General features: G+C 41.9%; 2 protein-coding genes and 1 long non-coding RNA gene across 6 annotated transcripts; all 3 read left to right on the forward strand.

Moving 5' to 3' along the window:
- Positions 1-653: 653 nt before the first annotated feature.
- Positions 654-1,336, forward strand: LOC141834396 (uncharacterized). The gene is made up of 3 exons (XR_012602332.1): positions 654-813; positions 1,072-1,099; positions 1,209-1,336. It is a non-coding gene; the product is annotated as an uncharacterized LOC141834396 (long non-coding RNA).
- Positions 1,337-7,293: 5,957 nt separating this feature from the next.
- On the forward strand, positions 7,294-12,189 carry LOC141835384 (pentatricopeptide repeat-containing protein At1g18900-like). 4 transcript variants are annotated; one of them, XM_074722834.1, is made up of 5 exons: positions 7,294-7,584; positions 8,303-8,368; positions 8,565-8,645; positions 8,853-8,950; positions 9,349-12,189. In XM_074722834.1, exon 5 carries the CDS (start codon positions 9,352-9,354, stop codon positions 12,037-12,039), a length of 2,688 nt encoding a protein of 895 aa, XP_074578935.1. In that variant the 5' UTR covers positions 7,294-7,584; positions 8,303-8,368; positions 8,565-8,645; positions 8,853-8,950; positions 9,349-9,351; the 3' UTR covers positions 12,040-12,189. The 4 variants fall into 4 exon arrangements, with proteins under 4 accessions (XP_074578935.1, XP_074578938.1, XP_074578936.1 ...); XM_074722837.1 differs by having other exon boundaries at positions 8,321-8,368; XM_074722835.1 differs by lacking the exon at positions 8,853-8,950.
- Positions 12,190-12,461: 272 nt separating this feature from the next.
- Positions 12,462-13,632, forward strand: LOC141834692 (uncharacterized). Its single transcript, XM_074722031.1, has 2 exons — positions 12,462-13,081; positions 13,168-13,632. Exons 1-2 carry the CDS (start codon positions 12,534-12,536, stop codon positions 13,577-13,579), a joined length of 960 nt encoding a protein of 319 aa, XP_074578132.1. The 5' UTR covers positions 12,462-12,533; the 3' UTR covers positions 13,580-13,632.
- The last annotated feature ends 76 nt before the right edge of the window (positions 13,633-13,708 follow it).

A 13,708-nucleotide genomic window follows, 5' to 3' on the forward strand; every position in this document is an offset into this window, starting at 1 on the left:
TGACAGCTCGAGCCAATAGAAATACCGAGCTGGCTGGCCCTAGCACCGGATCCTCAAAGCATATAGCTGGATCCCGATCTATTGTAGAGCACACATTGGACTTAGTAAGTTTATAATAAAGATGCATTTGTATTAGTAATTATTTGATTTTGATTTTATTTGTATTTTTTTACGCAGGAGCATGAGTTACAGCGGCCTCCTACTTGTTGGGAGATATTTTCAAAAACACATAAGTCCAAGGATGGCACGTACATGTCGATAAACGCTCGGAGGCATTTGAGGTATAAGATTTGTAATTTTAACTTTATATACCATTACATTATAATAATTATTTTTTTTAATCCTAATTGTTATGTTATCTTATTTATAACAGACTGAATTGAATGTCAGATTTGAGCAGGCGTCTCAGCCTGCTGTTGAGGGAGGTGAGAGACAGAATCTCACAACCGACCAAATAAATCAGATTTACTATGATGTGGTCGGAGGGAGGAAAAAGAGTTCCACCCTCTACGGTTTAGGGTCCCAGGCAAAAGTGGTGTATGATCGTGAGATGGCTCACAGAGCCAGAGGTCGTCCCAGTGGATCCACTTCTGATGTGACATCGCTAAGAGAAGAAAATCAAGATTTAAAGAATCGTCTATCCGCATTAGAGGCGCAGCAGAGGTCACACGATCAACAACTAGCGGAGATGAGGGCATTGATACAGAACATGAGTGTCCCGCCACTCCCACCTGGTTGTACTCAATCGTTCGCAGACTTCCTTAACGATGAGACTCAGGACCCTAATGCCCCTGATCAGTAGCTGCCTGCGAGGTAAGTAGATTCTCCACAAAACACTACGGTAAAACTTATAAATACAATAGGATATACTATTATTGTATCTGCTATTTTCCTGTACAGTTATCAATTATCAGACATATATTGGGTTTTCTTTTTCAATGTTGTACTTTATAAATACAATGCATGATCCTGTATACCCATGCACATTTGTAAATTCACCATCATAGAGTTTTTTTATATACTTATCATCGCTGCTGCATCTGATATTTTGCCTTTTCTATGTTACTGCAGTTTTTTTGTTGGAGGCAACTGGAAATGTGTAAGTTCAGTTTGTTTTACATTGGATTTCTTTCCATCTTCATTTTATATTCATGGTTTTCCCCTGAGCTACTGCAGTTTTATATTCATGATTTTCTATGTTACTGCAGTTTTTTGTTGGAGGCAACTGGAAATGTGTAAGTTCAAATACTATGTTCATCATGAATAATAGAGTAATAAGTTGTTCAAATACTATGTTCATCATGTTATGGTGCAATTTTTAATGATCATATGTGTACAAGCAGTAGGAAATAATAGTATGAAACTTAACATGAAAGATGTGGCAAGCCACGTGTGTCATGCCACGTGGCTTTTTCAGCCGAACAAAATGTCCTTTTAGTGATTCCGACGGCGAAGTTGTAGCGGTGGTGATTTCGATCAACAACGATGTCTTTGCTACAGAGGAGGAAAAAGCCTCCTAATTTTGTTCGACTGACAAAGCCACGTGGCATGACACACGTGACTGAAAAAGCCACGTGGCATGACACACGTGGCTTGCCACGTCTTTCATGTTAAGTTTCATGTTATTATTTTCATGTAGTGTATCTTTACTCTTAAATTAATGGACAAGATTGTTTAAAAAAGTATTTAACCTATAAAGCTATTGACATGTTGAGCTCAACTAAGGAGTTGTGTGATATATAAGGGATCAAGTATAACTCAAGTGGGAGATTGAATGATTAAGTCCATATTAGTGTGCTTAAAATTTTATAAGGTGGGCTTGCACTTGATTAACACACACGATTAATTATCATTAAGGAAATTAAACCTCAATTAGAGTGCCTTAATGCTTGTAGCATTAAAAGGGGTTTAGATATTGAATGTGGATTCAATGTGTGGATCCAATAATCTGGTTTGTTAACATTAATGAACTGTTGACTAGTTATGGACTTTATGATGGATGATTCTCATAGGACGAGCCAAATTTAAAAGGGAGAGGTCAATATTTGATTTGGCCATCTTGATGAATGCTTGATTCTTCTTCTTCCTCATATCTTCCCAATTGAGAAGGAACTTTGATTGTCGTTCATCCCTGTAGAAGATCATTCTGCACTTACAGGAACTTCGATGATAAGTAAGATGTAATAGCATTGGCTCTTGATTTAAACCAGTCCTTTGGTTGTTGTTGCATTTAGTTTTTGATTTCTATCCAATATAGTCTTATAGACAATGATAACTAGATTCTATAAATACATCCATTTTTTTGTTTCAATGTATGATTATGCTTTCATTGCCATCTTATTTGGTGATGCCATATAGCATGAGGATATCTTGGAATAAAGATAGTGCGTGATACCTTAAAACATTATTGTTGTGATGGAAACAACAACTTCATGACAGGTGCAGGACACAATCAAACTAGAGCCCTTAGGCTTGATCCAACATAGAGCTCAAAGTTAGGTCCACATACCCAAAAGTGGAGTCACATAACTATGGTCCGACTTGGATTGAGCACTATGGGGGACTTAGTCGGATGGACGGGGTGAGTGGGAGAGTGGTTGAGATGCGTTTTGAGAACGGCGGCGGATGTGTGGGGAGTGTGTGGTAAGATTTTCTCCCACTTCCTCTCAGTTTGGCATAAATAAATATCTGTATAAGAGGGTGGTGTGATATTGTTTTCTAATAGTTAGCTACTTAGTTCTATTAGTTATGTTTTCTACTAGTTACGCTAGCAGAGTTGCAGAAAAGGACAAGGGTTTGAATCCTGACGAAGCAGAAAAGGACAAGGGCAGAAAAGGGAAAAGGTCCACCAATGGTTTGCCACCTTTTTGCAGAAGAGTTATGCTTCTTTTTGTTCCCTACATTTGACTTGAGTATGGGAGAGTGGTTTTGACAAGATCCCACTTAGCGTCCGTTCTAACTCTACTTGGTGGTTGTTTTCTTCTAGATTTGATTGTGGAGCATTCACCAATCACCATTCCACTAATCTTCACTAGAGTCGGACGTCTTCCTTCTCTGCACCACATTGACAATGGACACTCCTTATTCTCGTTGCTTATCACTTCCAAGTAATTGTCAATCCGCGATCTAACCTGACCCGACCCTCATCCGACCCGATTAATTGTCAATCCGATTATAACACTTGAAACACACTTGAAAAGAGAGGGAGAGGAAACCACCTAACCATTGGTGACCCGATCCTCATCCGATTTCCGATTTGCTTGTGATGATTTATCCAGAGCTCTCAAAGAGTCGGCCCATCACTTGATCTCAACCAGATCAATTAATATTGCCAAGAAGATCAATTAGGATTGCTGAGAAGGTATATTAAGGACTGTCTTATACTGTTTTTATCTTTTGTACACGTGAAATCCAACAATTGGTCCAGCTCCAGCTATGTAAACTGCTGCATGTGTTCGATCCGAGATTGGCACGGTGTGAATGAATGCTGAGCGCCATTGTGAAAACAGCCGAGCAAGGGGCCTTGATCGTCTTCGTCTATTGTCGTTTCTCTTTTCAGACTATGAAATATGACTTGAAGTTCTACAAAACAATGAATTTTTCTTTTCTGTCTATTGTCTTCGAATTACTATTGCATCTGACTATGTTTACAGCAGATACATCATCGGTAGGTAGCGATATTTATTATTCTGCTGCATCAGTAAGAGTGAATGCATCTTTGCAGACCATTATGAGCTTTTGCTAGCTCTGGTGTTTGCATTTACCCCGAACCAAAACCAGACCTCCAAGTTCAACAAGAAAATCAAGGGACCAGAACTGATTCAGATGCTCTGTTTTGGCGCCAACTCACGAACTGACTGATCTCTCTTTATAAGACGTAAAACTCTTCAGTCTAGTGTGTGTGTGGGTGGAAGGGAGAGAGGGGAGATGGCAAGGTCTTGCTTGGTTGCCATGGTGTTTGTGCTCTCCCTGGCACTTGGCCAAGCAAGAGCCAGGACCATTCCCACCAGCCTTCACCATGCTACAGCAGCCACCACCACAGTGTCTACCGGAGCTAGCGCTGCTGCTGCCACTGGTTCAGGACTTGCAGACGAGAAGCACATCCCCCGTGTCGGATTCGGTGGCATCCGCAGTGGCTTGCCGACCTTCGGCATCCCCAGTGGCCTGCCGACCTTCGGCATCCCCAGCGGCCTGCCGACCTTTCAGATTCCCGGCGGCCTGCCGAGCTTCAGAATCCCCAGAACGCTGCCAGCATTCGGGATTCCCAACGGCCTGCCGACCTTCAGAATCCCCGGCACCCTACCAACCTTCGGCCGCCCTATAGGTTTTGGAGGTTCAACGGGACTTGGAGGGCTCGGTGGCAGAACCGGTGGCGGCGGACTTGGTGGGCTCGGTGGCAGAACCGGTGGTGGCGGACTTGGAGGGCTCGGTGGCGGAACCGGTGGCGGCGGACTTGGTGGGCTCGGTGGCGGAACCGGTGGTGGCGGACTTGGTGGGCTCGGTGGCAGAACCGGTGGAGGCGGACTTGGTGGGCTCGGTGGCGGAACTGGTGGCGGCGGACTTGGTGGGCTCGGTGGCGGAACCGGTGGTGGCGGACTTGGTGGGCTCGGTGGCGGAACCGGTGGCGGCGGACTTGGTGGGCTCGGTGGCGGAACCGGTGGTGGCGGACTTGGTGGGTTCGGTAGTCCTGGCGGCGGCTCCCGTAGCGGCTTCGGCGGCGGCATCACGCCATGAAGAGGTAATGCATAAATGTTGTAGCCATGGTTATGGTCTTCACAAGGTTTAGAAGTGCAGAGTAGCTTCTGCAAGTAGTGCTAGGTCTTACCTAGCGGTCGTGTGTGTGGAGTTCAAACTAAGATGTTTGCAAAGCTTTGACTTGTATGTTTGCACTGATTTCCAGTGCGAGTGAAGTGTTTGTTCAAGCTGGTGCAAGATAATGTGCTACTGATCTTCAGGAAAAAGGTTGGTGTTGTGAATATACTTAATCTGCTACGTCTCACAAGCTTCTACTACAAACTACTAAAAGTCTAAAACTGCACCATAAGTATGCATATCAGAGATTGTATATATCTATTTTAGCGAACATTATGGCAAACCAAGATGATAATTTTGCTGATCGAGCTGCTGTCAGACACTTATTGTGTGGAAGAGCCATAAATTTCTACTGTCCTACTGAGTCAGATGTGCCATAAATAATCTCGTGAGCTTTTTAACACGGTAGCTGTATTGATTTGGATCAAAGATGATGGTAATACTTTTGTTCTTCTGCCAAGTTTCACTTTTACCAGGGTGCAATGAAAAATGCCATCACATAAAGAAAATTACCACTAGGTTTTGCTGATTTACCTTTAGTTAAGTTTGAGTTTACGAAACTACTATAATTGAAGTGAAAAGAAAAGAACAGCAAGTAGCTAGCTTGAAATGCAAGGATGGAGAAGAGTTATCCATAATCCAATGATCTGAAGCCTCACAACAAAGAATAAGAAAGAAGAGAAATTTCTATTGATTTGTGCAAGAGGAAATTTGTACACAGTATAAAAACACAGCGTGCAGTGATCACTATACTCCAAGTATGGCCAAATTCAGACTGAAAACAAAATACTCATTTGCAACAGAAGTTAAAAGAAAGGTGGAAACGATCATTTGCCCTTCTATCAGGACAGGCTTCGACTTCTTCACTCATACATTCTCAGTATTACTGAATGGATTAATCCGGCTGGATTACTTGCTATTACTGAATAATGTACGTGGACTCTGCAGGCTGTTTTTCTTTTGTCTTCTGTTCAACTATATTACAGTTATTAGAAATTCAAGTTTTATGGAGTGCTGGTTCTGTAATCACTCTTTTCATATGCATTAGATGTGATCATTCTATCTCCGTGTGCATAATTGATAATTGAGATGGTAGATATATTATCACAAAGAGTACCAGGATCGAATCGAGAATAAAATTCCTTTCATCTAAAAAAACCATTTCATATAATTGTGAAATGGGCCAATCCATAATGGGATGGACCAATCCATCAGAAATCCAATTATATAACGGAGCGGACCGGTCCAGCAATTTAGTGGATTAGGAAATTTTCAATCCAATCTAAGATGGATTGCAGGTTAGATGGGTCAATCCGATCGGGCCTATCAAAAAATTTAAAAATATAAAAAATAGTGAAAATTTAAAGTTTGGATTACTGTTTAAATAGGTAAAGTTGAAAATTTTAAATTTAGATTATCATTTAGACAAGTCAAATCCTTAGTCTATTAAATTTTCTATTTTAATTTTTTTTTAAAAATAAATTTTTTCAATTCCGAAGGCCAACCCAAGTCCGTCATGGCCCGATTCATATAGTTACGGGCCTAGGACCTAAATGGATCAGTTCACTTGAATTCATTTTAAAATTAATTAATAAAATTTTAATCAATCTGATTAAATTATTTGATAGATCGGTCTATCCTACGTACTCAACTCAATTGACGGTTACACCGGTCAGTCATTATGATTTCCTCTCTTCTAAATTGCTGCGGGATCTTTTACTCGGATATTTCAGGAATCGATATTGTGAAATAGTTGAGATGATCAATGAACACTTGCATCTTTTGCCACGAGATGAGATCTTTCTTTCCATATTCAAAATACAAGGCCGCTCATCGGCCACATAAATGACTAGTGACGTGTCACCATCTCATTCTCAAACGGTACCAAATCTAGTCCAAATTCTTCGTTACCACACACCGCAAATCATGGTCCCGTGGCTCACGTGAACCCCACACGAGATCTCAACCGCTAACCACGCGGTTACTAGTTGGAATATCCTTGTCAACGATGCCTATGATCGGTTGATGATATCTGGTGGACCGCTCTATTTGATGGATACGGGAAGACATCCGAGCTGGCATCGTAATGCATCACTTGAATTTTTTTTTGTGCACACTTCTTCTCTTACCGACTTTTTACCTGCCGCATTATTCGTTGATACTGTGGAACCCATTTGGAAGTTTTGTACAATGTCAATGGCATTTATCTGTCCATGAAATTTCCCTGACTTGGGGCGCAAGGCAGGTTGGGCTTCAATTTTATAGGCACTCACAATATATCGACCATTGGTTGCACATCTCATAGTTGATTCGTGGGGCCCAGAGTTTTAGGCCATTAGTCAAAGGGGGTGAGTGGACATCGTGCGATGAAGCCGTTGAAAGAGCGAAGACAGGAAGGAAATAACAGCTACGTTTTGAATCCGATTAAAGCACGACCTAGGTAACGAGCCGCAGAGCTGGTTCTCAGACCACATAGCCGTGACTTAATTCGGGGTATTGCAGAGAGGAGGGAATCGAAGGAAGCAGATGCGCTAGGCGGAGAGAATGGAAAGGCGACAAGAGGGGAAGAATGGTAGTCGCTGGCAGTCCATAAAACGTCGCGTGTGTTGAAATCTTTCGGAAAAAGTAGGGTTTTGCGCAGCCTTTCTCGATTCCTCTCCCTTGGCTCCGTTCCGGCGTCTTTGGAGGAGTGGAGGAGAAGCCCTCGGTGCTCGGAGAGTTAGGGATGGCGCCTTCGCTGTTCCTTTCTCTCGAATTTGAAGCTGCGGAAAGGTAACGGAGAGTTTGTTTCTTCGGTCGAAATAGTTTCTTTAAGTAGGAGAATTTTTTTTTTTTCTCTTGTTTCTTTGTATTCCTGTTCGAGATGCCAATTCTCTCCGGAATCTGATGTGTATCCCCAAGGAAAGTGAACTCCTGGCGTTTTTTTAAAATGAGTTTTGGTAGAAGTGGAGAGTTGAAAAGTTGACGTCCTAATGGGGAAATCTTTGTTGGATTTTGGTTGTTGAAATTGTCCTTAGTGCAGGAAAGGTTAGTCTTCTAGATGCCTGTCTAGGCTCATATGATTTTTTAGATTATAGCTTGGCTTTAAGTTTGTTACTCGTTCTACTCTCATGTTGTTTGCTTCTAGGGCTTGTTTCCTTGATGAAGAAATTGAACGGATTGATTATGAGCAAGGGATAAGTCAACTATAGGTTCTTTTTGCTGAATATTAGGAAACTAGTTAGAACTTGTTGAATATGAAAAAACTACAGATCTTTTTTTTTAATCTTTTCTTTTGATGAATAAATAGGAAAGATGAATATTTAAGGAGTGAATTTGAGTGTTCACCCTCTATTACACGAACAGAGAACTAGGTAGAACCAGCTCAACGGAAGCAAATCTGTTCTTGTTACTTTTGTTTTTGATGTTTTTGTTTCCTTAGTTGTACTTAATTTGCATTGAGTCATTGTCTATGAAACAATGAGCAATTTTTTTTTCTTTTCTCATATAGATGCGTACTTAGACACAGTGCTTTGAGTATCCACTGATGTTCAATTGGTCCAGCTGATGTTAACAGGTGCAATTTATGACTTTGCATTCGACTGAACATTCTACCTGTTTTGTTATCAGCTATTCCGTTATGATTTTAACTCCTACGAAAATATATTCTGTTCTTCACTAATATTCAGCTAACTGATCATAAGGTAGCCACAAAGCGAGACAAGATTAAAAAAAAAGTCAGCTTTGACAATTTAACTATTTGTTCCTTTTAGGTGAGCTTAAAGAATTTCAGGCATGAAGGCGGTCGCCAGATCAAATGAACTGCCAACCCCAGAGTAAAAACAACAGGGGCAGTAAGTATGCTAAGATTACATTTTTTAGTAATTAAAGCTTTCCATTCTATTTTTAACTACTCTGGAATCTGTTAATTCATGTTTCAACAAAACCCTAGACGTTTGATTAGTTTATCATGATATCGAACCAAATATCGTTCCTTAATAAACTTTTAAAGTTTTAAAATCAATGGCTGTGATACTAAATACACCTGGTTTACTCTGCAGTTACTGATTATACTCTGGTGATGTCCCTAATCGGCTAATCACATTTATAAGGCGTGCTGTTTGTGTCAAAATTTTCAGACAGCTCTTCCTATTTATAGGTATATTTAGTGTTAATTTTTAACACTACCCTGCAAACTTGTATAAAGGGCTAGGTTTCATGTGGGATGCATATAATTGGGACTAAAATCAAATGGTAATATTGAAGAACTCTGCTTGACAGCCCAAATATTGAATTTTGCATATTTTTGAGGTATTTTGATAATTGTGTGTTCATGTAGGACAAGTGAACCCCATCCAGGAAATATGGAGTAGAAATAGCTCTTTTATTTTGTTATTAATCTTTGAGTTTTTTCCCCACAATCCACTGAATAATTTTGTAACTTTTCTATGGTTGGAAATAAGTATAGAGTTGATTGCTTATTAATTCAGAGTTTCCTTGTATCTTTATGTTATGTCCAAGGTCCCTTTTCCTCTAATTTGTCATGGCTGATTGCAGATCATGTTGAGGGCAAAGCAATTCGGCTCTTTACCTCACTATGCTCGACAATTATATCTTAATGGTTCGAGAAGTGGCTGTGCAGAGAGTACTAAAGGCACTTGCTCAGATGATGAATCTTGTGTTCCCAAAAAAGAACAAGATAGAGCCATCAAAGCCTCTGCAATAGGTGTTGCTCCAACAAAATCTGGTCCACCCTACTCCCAAAATGCAGTAGGCCCTATTAGCCAGCAGAATTCCAGCTATATAGTCTCAGCTAAACATGTTATCTCCTCTTCGTCCTCACTTAGGTCAGACTCAAGTCCTCCAAAAGCAAGTCCAGACAGTTTGAATGCTTCTGCAAAGATTGACGTGGTTGACTCATCTAAGATTACAACTGGGCACTTTGTCAAGACAGGTATTAGAACTGTTGGCATTTTATCTGACAAGACCCGAGGAACAAAATCAAATCTGCAAAACAGTGTTCTTGATATTAAGGCATCACACGAGATTATAACCTCAAATGGCAAGTTACATGATAATAGTGTTGCTGGTATTAACACATCACACAAAACTATAGTTTCTAATGGCAAACTACATGAATACAATGTTGCTAAGGCTAAATCGTCATGTGAGACTGCCCCTTCTAACTACAAGTTACCTGATACGTCTGATTGTTCGAAGAGGATAGATGCTCTCAACTTCTATTCCAGTTGTTCCATAGACACTGTAGACAAGCCTGCATCAACTGCTAATTCAAGTGTTAAGCGAAATGGTATTGGTCTGATTGGATCATCTGTTGGTACTAATGGTGTTTTGTCTGATGCAAAATGTCAAAGACAGTCTAGTCGGCAAAAGATGAAATTTCATTCTAATGACTTCACTTCTGAGTTAAAGCCAGGAGGGACCTCCGAAAAGAAAATGACAGGTTCATCTATTCAAACTGCTGGATCCACCAATAGGTTCCAGAATCCAGTGAGCTATGCAAAGGCACACGTTGGAAGTTATCCATCTTCTAATCGTAAGGCAAAATCAGGATATGTGATTGATCTATATCGCCAGACTTTGCAGCAGTTGAAATGGGGACCAACAACTAAAGAGGCTTTGAACAACCTGCAACACAAGATCAATCCGTACCAAGCCAATCAAGTGTTGAAATCACTCAATGATCACTCCACGGCTCTTGAATTTTTCAAGTGGTTAAGATCACAACCTGGGTTTAGGCATGATGGACACTCTTACACTACCATGATTGGTATCCTTGGACATGCTAGGCAATTTGCTGCAATGAGAAGAGTTATAGAAGAGATGGCTGCAGATGGTTGTCAACCGACTAAGGTAACTTACAACCGTCTCATACATGTTTATGGCCGTGCTAATTATTTGGATGAAGTTGTCAAAGTGTTCCTGGAGATGCAGAAATTTGGTCACCGGCCAGATCAAGTAACCTATTGCACGCTCATTGACATATATGCAAAAGCTGGCCACTTGGAAGTTGCGCTAGATTTGTATCAGAAGATGCAAGAAGAAGGCATCTCACTGGACACTTATACATGCACTACAATGGTGAATTGTTTTGCAAAAAGTGACCATCTTTCTGATGCATTTAATATGTTTCATGAGATGAATGGACGAGGTTGTGAACCTAGCCTTGTTACTTACAACATCATGATTCATCTTCACGCCAAACGCAAAAACTATCCCAAGGTGGTGAAGCTTTATAAAGAAATGCAGGTTGCTGGTTTTCGTCCTGATATGATTACATATAGCATTGTGATGGAGGCCCTAGGTCATGATGGTTATCTTGAGGAAGCTGAAGCCGTTTTTAAGGAAATGACAAGGGATTGGGTGCCTGATGAACCTGTATATGGGCTTTTGGTGGATTTGTGGGGTAAAGCTGGAAATGTTGAAAAGGCTCGGGCATGGTATCAAGCAATGCTTGATGCTGGTCTGCAACCTAATGTGCCTACGTGCAACTCATTGATAAGTGCATTTCTCAAGGTACACAGTTTCACGGATGCCTATGATTTTTTGGTAAACATGCTAGGACTGGGATTGGTTCCTTCTCTCCAGACATACACCCTTCTCCTCAGCTGTTGTACTGCAACACGCGAGATGGGCCCTTGTTGCGAGCTCATGGCCATCACAGGCCATCCAGCTCATTCTTTTTTGCTGTCTTTACCAGATCCAGAACCGAACGGAGAGAATGTCAAGGCACATGCGAGTGGTTTCTTCAACTTGGTGCACAGTGAAGACAGGGAGAGCAAGAGGGGGCTTGTGGATGCCATTGTTGATTTCCTTCGTAAATCAGGCCTCAAGGAGGAGGCTGGACTGATTTGGGAGGTAGCTGCAGAGAGAAACGTGTACCCAGATTTGGTCAGGGAAACTCAGAGGTCCAATTGGAACATCAACCTCCATGTCATGTCCGAGGGCACTGCCATTACTGCATTGTCCAGGACACTCTCCTGGTTCCGCCGACAGATGCTTGCTTCAGGTTTATGCCCGCAACGTGTTGAGATCATCACCGGCTGGGGTCGTCGTAGCAGGGTAACTGGTTCTTCGTTGGTCAAGCATTCTGTGCAGGAGTTGCTGAATGCTTTTAACTTTCCATTCTTCACTGAAGATCACAACTCAGGTTGCTTTATTGGGCAGGGGGAATTCCTTAACAGGTGGCTGCTTAACTCTTATGTTGAACGCATGCATTTGTGGTAGCTATTTATTTTGCCTTCAGGGATTGTAACCCACAGCAGCAACAATTTTGTTGAGCAAACTTATCATTGGTCAAGCTTGTTTAGAATCTATAATAAAATGAGTTGATAATATTTATTGCAAAGCTTCTCCTGCTTTGCTTATGTTTGTTTTCCTGGAATAACCATTATTGCACAGTGTTACATCTCATACTATTCCGGTTAAGGCTATTGTCAAGCTTCTCTGCCTTGCTTCTGTTTGTTTTCCATATGAGAAATCTTGTCTAGCACAGTTCAGGAAGCGAACCAAAATTACAACAACCTCGCTTAAAATTATTTCACGTTATAATAATTTAATCAAAATTATTATAATAATGTTAGATATGTAAAATTGATTTTTTGCCTATTTGATTTGAAATGTCGACAGGAATCTCCTTTTTCTGGCAAGTATTTCCTTCAATTGGTACCAAATTCTTTCCTTTTTCCCTTTGTCTGCCTTTCTCATCCAGAAAATCAACGATGGCTTCTGCTACAATCGCACTCTCAGCTGCGGCATCCACCTTCTCTGCCACCAGAAGAAGATCCAATCTCTGTTCATCTTCTTCAACCTCCAGGAGCCCTTCGATCTTCCTCCCTTCCCCCACAAAACCCTCCCACCCATCAAAAATCCTACCTTTCGGACCAAAGCTTGCTTCTTTCAACCATTCTCTCGTCTCCTCCTTTCGATCTGTTGTCTGCAATGGTTCTTCGACGACATGCTCGTGTGAATCTGCTGCAGAAGAATCGAAGCGGTCCGGGCTTCGAAGGCTTCTCCTGATCGCGGTGGTCTGGAAAGCTCTCGCCTTTGCTTGTTGCGGCGCTTCTCTGGCCGCCCCCGCCGCCGACTCCATAAGAGCATCTGGCTTCGGATTGCAGGTGGCGACGGCGCTGAGACGACTAGGTTGGGCCGATGAACTCGTCGTCTTCGTCCTCGCGACTCTCCCAGTTCTAGAGCTCCGCGGCGCCATCCCGGTCGGATATTGGATGCAGATCGATCCCCTCGCTATAACAGTTCTAGCCGTTCTAGGGTTCGTGCCACTTCACTTTGTTCCGATTTGCAATTTTTCCCAAATTGACTGAAATTTGACACCAGATTCGATTTGTTCTTTCTCAGAAACATGGTCCCCGTGCCATTCATCATCCTCTACTTGAAAAAGTTCGCATCTTTCGTCTCCCAGAAGAGCGATGCAGCAACCCGGCTTGTGAACCTTCTGTTCGAGAGAGCCAAGGAGAAGGCAGCGCCGGTGGAGGAATTCAAATGGCTGGGTTTGATGCTGTTCGTTGCGGTGCCATTTCCGGGCACTGGAGCTTGGACGGGAGCCATCGTCGCGGCGATCCTCGACATGCCTTTCTGGTCGGCGTTCTCTGCCAATCTTGTTGGGGTGCTTCTTGCTGGATTGCTGGTTAATCTGCTGGTGAATCTCGGATTGAAGTACGCCATCTTGACTGGTGTTCTTCTGTTCTTTGCATCGACTGCCATGTGGACTGTCCTGCGATCGATTAAGAAATCGATCGATGCAAACTGATGGATGTCTAATTCTTCGCAGCATGGAAGAACCAATGCAGCATTTTCACGTCACAGATTTCTGATATGTTCTTCGAATCCTTTCGCAGTATTATTATTTTGTTATCACTAATCATCACTGAGCTGAGAT

This window comes from Curcuma longa, chromosome 9 (genome assembly GCF_044706935.1).
Source record: "Curcuma longa cultivar G26 ecotype Majalengka, Jawa Barat chromosome 9, ITB_CL_G26_1.1, whole genome shotgun sequence".
Classification (NCBI taxonomy): Eukaryota; Viridiplantae; Streptophyta; class Magnoliopsida; order Zingiberales; family Zingiberaceae; genus Curcuma; species Curcuma longa.